This window comes from Cottoperca gobio, chromosome 4 (genome assembly GCF_900634415.1).
Source record: "Cottoperca gobio chromosome 4, fCotGob3.1, whole genome shotgun sequence".
Taxonomy (NCBI): Eukaryota; Metazoa; Chordata; class Actinopteri; order Perciformes; family Bovichtidae; genus Cottoperca; species Cottoperca gobio.
This window is the reverse complement of record NC_041358.1, coordinates 23,307,661-23,314,985: the sequence shown is the minus strand read 5'-3', so window position 1 is coordinate 23,314,985 and position 7,325 is coordinate 23,307,661. Positions and strand designations below refer to the sequence as shown.

Below are 7,325 nucleotides of genomic sequence, written 5' to 3'. Positions count from 1 at the left end.
ATTACTTTCTTGCAAAAAGTAAGATAAGTAAGTTTATACCTCTCTCATATCTGTCATTTTAATACATATCTGGAAAATACAACTGATCTTAGCTTAGCACAAAGACTGAAAACAGGGGGAAACAGCTAGCCTGGCTCTGTGCAAAGGTAACGCAATCTGTGTACCAGCACCTCTAAATCTCACCAATTAACACGCTATATCTCATTTGTTTAATTTGTACAAAAAACAAAGTATTAGAGCGTTAATTTGCCTTTTTACAAGGCGCTATGTGAATGTGCCTACAAGGCAACCAGTGGAAGTTACCGGTCTTTATGCTAAGCTAAGGTAATCGGCTGCTGGCTCCAGCTACATACTGTACAGTGCTATCAATTACTCATCTAACTCTTGGCAAGAAAGAATACAAGCATATTTTTAAATGAATGCATTTGACCTAAAGCAGTAGGGTACAGTTGAGTGACCAATACAATTACAATTAATTTGAAATTACATTAGATACATATTTCTTTGTGTGTGAAGTTCCTTTCAGAACTTACTTTCAATTGCTCCTTTCATCTTCTTACCAGGAGTACTGTCTCCCTGAGTCACATTGTAGGCCTGCACGGACATGCAGATATAATATGTGTGTCACCTCAAGGTTTACTTTGCCATCACTTCCACCTTCACACAGGAGGCTCCTGTCACCCATTCTCACCAGTTGGTCACCCAATCCCAAGCCAGTATGTGATAAATGTCTCACACACACACACACACACACACACACACACACACACACACACACACACACACACACACACAGATTTGTGGAGCAGTGTCCTTTGTGCTCAAAGAAGCAGGACAAGAAAGAATCATAAATTGGGCCCGGTGCATGATGGTTGAGGTGCACTGTACTCTTGCCATGGATAGGTGACTATTTATGGTCTGAAACATGACATTTTTGCTGCATCAGCAAATGTTGTGTGCATATATAAAAGCGAGGAACTTATTTTACATGTCGTTTGATTTTACTACCGTAGCACACATACAGATTGTCTTTCTTTATCGGTCGACATAGAGATTAAATAATATGCTGTATCACGGGCATTAAAGCAGAATTCAACCTCTATTACAAACCTCTGTAAGTAAGAGTCCAATTGGCCAATCAGTCTGCTACCTTTCAAGTTTTATGTGTAGTCAGTAAAGCAGCCAGCCTCAGCTTTGCTCTTGGCCTTGGCTGTTTGCAGTCATAATGAAAATGTTTGATCTTGATATAGAGCCCAGTGTAAGACCCTGGGGAAAACCGCCATGATGCTGAACCAATAGAAAAGAGATTATGCAAGTGTTGTGTAGTTTCATTTGCAGCATGCACTGCAGTGGATACCACTGAGATAGACAGAATAAATAGATCCAATGGCTGCATCAACATTTCAGTGTTTGATACTTTATTTAGTGTGTGTGTTGCAGTGAGTGTTGTGGGTGGATGCTCCTCAGCCTATAAGATCCATGCTTGGTGGAGATGGAGATGCTAGAGAAGGGTGAGAGGATTTATTACCTAGCATTAGGAGCACTAATCTGTTGCAGGTGTTTCTGGCTGCTCTCCCAGGCCATGCCTTCTCTCCACCCCTGGAGGCCCCTCCATATATATATATATATATATATATATGTATGTGTGCGTGTGCGTGTGTGTGTGTGTGTGTGTGTGTGTGACAGAGAAAGAGACAGAAGGAGCAAAAGGGTTTTTCTTTTCTTTCCACGGCATTTGCAAGGAGATTATACCATCTCCACAATCCTCTCAAATCATCAAGTGTCAAGATATGGACAAAGAGAACATGTATTCTAATGACATCCCTTCCCCCCCCCCCATCATTCATATCAAATCGAAAGTGTGAGAGAACTGTGAAAACTTTTATATTTAATATTCATGGCCACTTGCTCTAGGAGCGTCATTCATATGCACCCAGGAGAAAATGCTCTTCTCTCTGTTTCTCAACTTTTCAAATCATCACCTTTAGCGAGGCATTTCTTTTTGACAATGACAACTCACTCTGGGTAAACAGTAGAAAAGCACTTTATTAGCAGGGTACAACCTCTGGGGTGTATTACAATAAAAAAAAGACCACCAGGACAGATTGAGCCAACAGCTTCACAGGAAGCCTGCGGTGCTTTTGGGGGATGATGAACAAAGACACAAAGGAATCCACTGAGAAAGTCCTGCTCTGTAGGAAGTCTGTAACGCCTACTGTGGCCAACTTTGGAAAGATGGAACTAAGTGAAATAGAGAAGAATGGAGATGGAGAGGAATCCAGGGGTGGAGAACAGAGAAGACAGGAAGAGGAACAGTGAGGGTGAGGATTGATATGGTGATGGAGGTTTAAAAAAACAACAACAGATGATTACATCTGTGAACACACGGGACTCGGTTATATTTGCAACCAAAGACGTCAGTATTTTAGATTAAAAGGTTTCAAACCAATTTGCTACATCTTCCTTAAATGCATGATAGTCTGTTATTAAGGATTTTGTTTTAAATTGTTTTGTGAGAATGGATTTCACTGGCTGCTGCAGATATGATGAAGTCATGACTTCACTACTTTGCCACTACTGCCCTCATGTGGATATTGCAAGTACTGTTCCATCCCGATTAATGTCTTTTTCAACAGGCATGGTATTGAGTCTGTATTTGACTCTTATAAGTGTGCATGACTGAATGTTTTGATTACAAAGTGAAAAAAACCGTCTAATTTTGAATGTTCAAAGGTTGTCCTCAATTAAATTGTTTAGGGTTCCTGGTGGCCTAGTGTTTGAGTGTTAAAGACTGTATACTTTTCACAAGCAAGAGAAATACAGCGTTTATTCCTTTTCTCCTTTTACCAGGTCTCTCACTTTTACCACATAATTGCAGTAATGTGTAAAGTGTGATTTACCAAACACCACTGAATCTGAAAACGAAGAAAAAAAAAGGGGTCCTCTGCTCTCCACCAACGTTTCCTCCTGTGTGCTTTTTTAAATCTCTTTGGAGGTAGTCTAAAAAGGAAACAAATACAATTGATGAGCTTTTCTTTGCAACTCTCCCAAAAGGAGAGGAAAAGAGGACCAATTTGTTTTGTTTAATATCATAAATGCTAAATTTGGGAAGTGGAATATATTAATTACATCATTTATGTGTTTCATGGGCTGTAGCTGTATGATTTCTGGATGGCATAGTTTGTGAAGGAAGGGAACCAGTCTTTGGTCAAAGACACAATGTAGGTGAACCAAGGGTAGAAGAGCTCCGACTGTCTTGTAGCTCCTGTAATGATGATGTTCAAGGCTGCATCTGTGGCAGGGTAGGCTGGTACACTAGTGACTTCCCTAGGATACAGAAAGATACTTCTCTTAACTACTGTGGACAGCAGTAGTATTTGATGCAAAAATAAGTATTTGATGCAAAAATAAGTATTTGATGCAAATTGCATTTGGACTCAATAACACTAACTTGACTAACCTGACTTTCTCCATCGCTGAATCGGTATCAATTAGCCCCAGTGTGCATATAGAGACGGACACGTTGCTCTTCTTCATAGCCAGCTCGTGCTGAAAGGCCCCGAAGAAACCATTCAAGGCGAATTTTGTTGAGGTATACGGTGCAACGAAGGGACTGGACATTTTACCTGTGAAACATTGAAAACTTTTATTTCATTATTCTTTTTAAATAAACCTTTATTTAACCAGCTAAGATTACAACATCTCTTTTCCATGGAAGCCCTGGTCAAGACAGCAGCAATATCTTTCTTTTTAGGATTTATCAGCGTTTTAACATTTCATAATGTTTATAAGAAAGGATAACATTTCCTTTGGATTTACATGTGATCGGTCGAGTTCTGAACTCATCTAAGGAGCACAAATACTTACTATAGCTTTTGACGTTTTCTAGCTCATGAAAAGCAAAATACTGAATATAAAACATTTCCAATAGATTTGGTATTTCAACATTGTTCATTTTTTTCAAAACAATTTCCCTACAAGGTTCATTAAGTCTCTGTTGTTGGAAGTTTTTATTATATCACATGACCTTCTTCTGCAGTGTTCAGTGGATTGGATCTCTGAGCACTTTTCCTTAAAGTCCTAAGATTTATTTTTTTAATGTGAACATCTACAATTCCATGACTGCTGATGAAGATCATGTGATAAGATCAAAAGCTCAAGAACAGATGCTAAATGAATGTTGAGGTGAGATTTTAAACTGGTGCTCGACAATGAACTTTGAAAGTCAACATGTTTTTCATGCTAAAAATAATGTTGCAAATTTACCTAAAAGTGATGAAACGATCACGAGTGATCCTTTACTTTGCTCAAGGGAGGCCAAACCTCTCCAAGCCATCTGAATGTAGCTGAAGAAATTGACCTTTGGAAAGCACACACACACACACACACACACACACACACACACACACACACACACACACACACATACAGGAATCAGTGCATTCTCCTCATTGTATGTGCTGAGAAACACGCAAAAACATATGCAAACACCACACGAGTCAGATCAAACCCACACACACACACACACACACACACACACACACACACACACACACACACACACACACACACACACACACACACACACACACACACACACACACACACACACACAGTATGTGCTGAGAGCATCAAAACGCTGCACTACCTTCATCAGCCACCTGGTGTGATCCACATCACCCTCCCACATGCTGAAGGGGCTCGGCCCAATGTGGTTGAGAACTAGGTAATCCAACCCTCCGAGCTTTTCAATTGCAAAATCTACGACTTTGTCGGGGTCCGACTCACTGGCCATGTCGGCTGCTATGTAGAGTGCTTTCTGGGCTCCCAAACTCAGACACTTCTCTGCCACCTAGAAGCAAATATCAGAAAGAATACATCCAAAGCGGTCGCAGAAAAGAGAACAGAAATCACTTGTGGCTTAATGCAGGCACTTCAATCCACTGAAGAATGTGTGTTGTTAACCTAAAGCCCGACATAATGTTGTTGTATGTCTTTCTCAATATACAAACAAATATACTGTACATGATATGATGGACACACAACAGAATTATTAGCACTTTTTGGTTTGAGCGTGGAGACCCCTTTCATGTTGTTGAATTCACTAACCTGCTGTAACACTTTCTGCCTCCTTGCTGTAATTACTATCTGGGCACCAAAGCGGGCATAGTGATAGGCCATTTGTTCCCCAATACCCGTACTGGCCCCAGTAACCAATACCCTGGCACCACTGAGAGATTCTGAGAGACACATAAGAGACACAAAAACAAAGACATACACAGTTGTGTTGATGGAAATGAGAAAGACATTTACATTTGAGTGCCTTTGATACAGCATTTTACATTTTGATAACAATACTGGTATTTGTTCCAACTGGTATTAAGTTGGTAAATATCAATTTGTAGTCATTCCTAAAAGTGTTGAAAGTGATTTGCTGACAGAACTGTTCTTTAACACCATGATCCTCATTATGGGTAGAACCGGTCAGATAAAATAAGAAACGTTGTCATTATATTGCTGTGGAAATTTAAGATAGTACTTCCTGTTCTTAAAAACAGTGCTATCCATAAGGAATGTTGCAACATAAAGGGTTTTATCAGTAAAAGATAAACTTATCTAAATTCCTGATATCTCCCTCTTAGCTCATTGGACATTTGCAGAGATTACAGGCAACAGTGCACCTCCAGGATAATGAACTTGTGTTTGTTTGTGTGAAAAACATCATAAATAATAATAATAATTCACTATTTATAAGATGTAGTTCTATAAAATGTTACAATATTATCGTCATTAAGCTGTAGTATGTGGTAGAGCCTTTTCATAAGGCAACATAATGTTGTAATTGTTGAAAACAAACACACACTACCCCATTGACTTTAACCACATGATTTCATTACTTGTGGAAAAGCTACTGTACACTGCATCCTCACAACACAGATAAATGCTCTCTCTCTGGTAAGGCCTCAGTCACAAGCAGAAAGCATGTCAGATCATATCATCATATCATCAATTACTATTTCAATTTGTGCTCCCTTTCCTAAATTTCCCCAGGGGAGCTTTAAACTTTCATGCTCATCATTATTATACACAGATATTTTTGGAGCAATGCAGAGCAGTAAGCACGAACAGCATTCCATTACTGTGCATGATGAGTTCACGTGATTCATAGAGCGGACCATGTAGTTGAGGCTGTAGATCCACACTGCAATATGGATAATCATATCTAGGTTACTAATTACTTTCTTTCTCATATGAGCCATCCCCAAATTATTGTAAGATTGTATCAATTAGCTGTAGATAGGCTTAATAATCAATGAATAGCCTGATGAACAAATTCAAAAGATACGAGCATTTGTATGAAGAAGAATTCTTTGTTTATTATTTCATACTGAGATTCAGGAAATTCCCTTGTACTTTGTCAGATTTTCGTGTGTCACGTAAAGCTATCACACTGACCGTTATGTATATATTTTTTGTTATTCATCTTATATTTACTAAAGTGCTTTATCTGAGAAGGAGGACATATTTTTTATAAATTTGTATATTTTTTTATTCAAGACAAATACACCATCCAAAATATCATAGGTCCACAGTTGCACCAGTTTGACGAAATCTCGGATACTGTGTACCACAAAGAGAAAATGGACAGCTGTCAAAAGTAATTGTAATAAAAAGACTTTCATCCTTGTCAGAAGAAGAAACTTATTTAATATGACATGGATTGTCTGTTTGAGTCTGTGAATTCATGAAAGTAACCTAAACCAATCTTCTGGTTTATGGACAAATAGGAGATATTCTTCTCTTTTCTTAACTGTTAGGTCCAATCTATCAATATATTTCCAACTTTGTTCATAGCAGTTGTGATCATTTCTTACAAGTGATGTGAACCGTTGGCAGGAAAGCTACAGCCGCATTCCAGGGATTCTTGTGCCCATGTCTTCCAGGCTGTTTCATTTTGATGTGTGTGTTACTAGTTCAGATGCAGTAGGTTAATCACATAGTAATAGTAAGTTAACTTCAAAGCATAACAAAAACAAAGCACATTCTGAATATAATGCATTTCTCAGCAAACCTCACAAAATAAAGAGAAATCCACTGTCTTACCTTCATTAAAACTGGGTGAAGTCCACTTGACAGCTAGGAAAGCAACACAAATACTAGCTAAAAGGATTTTAGTGAAAGTTCCCATTTTGTTAACTTGTTGGTAGCTTAGTTAATTTATGGCAGTAAGTTTTCAGGAGTGAACCCTGACTTCTACAATTCCAATCTCCACAATTTCCTTGCACGGGAAATATAAGGACTCCAAAAGTACAGTTTGTGTAATC

At 38.7% G+C, this 7,325-nt stretch overlaps 1 protein-coding gene across 2 annotated transcripts; it reads right to left on the bottom strand.

The window, feature by feature from the left end:
- Positions 1–2,145: 2,145 nt before the first annotated feature.
- hsd11b1la (hydroxysteroid (11-beta) dehydrogenase 1-like a) lies at positions 2,146–7,240 on the bottom strand. Of its 2 annotated transcripts, XM_029429982.1 has the most exons (6): positions 7,105–7,240; positions 5,110–5,240; positions 4,649–4,852; positions 4,267–4,360; positions 3,461–3,626; positions 2,146–3,327 (listed from the first exon to the last, which is right to left on the bottom strand). In XM_029429982.1, exons 1-6 carry the CDS (start codon positions 7,187–7,189, stop codon positions 3,144–3,146), a joined length of 864 nt encoding a protein of 287 aa, XP_029285842.1. In that variant the 5' UTR covers positions 7,190–7,240; the 3' UTR covers positions 2,146–3,143. The 2 variants fall into 2 exon arrangements, with proteins under 2 accessions (XP_029285842.1, XP_029285841.1); XM_029429981.1 differs by lacking the exon at positions 7,105–7,240 and having other exon boundaries at positions 5,110–5,450.
- Between the last annotated feature and the right edge of the window lie 85 nt (positions 7,241–7,325).

Coding starts and splice junctions, on each gene's coding strand:
- hsd11b1la (XM_029429981.1), bottom strand. CDS start 5,337: ATGCTGTATCAAAGGCACTCAAATGTAAATGTCTTTCTCATTTCCATC. Junction 4,853..5,109: donor GGCAGAAAGTGTTACAGCAG/GTTAGTGAATTC, acceptor ATTTGCTTCTAG/GTGGCAGAGAAGTGTCTGAG. Junction 3,328..3,460: donor TCAGCGATGGAGAAAGTCAG/GTTAGTCAAGTT, acceptor TCTGTATCCTAG/GGAAGTCACTAGTGTACCAG.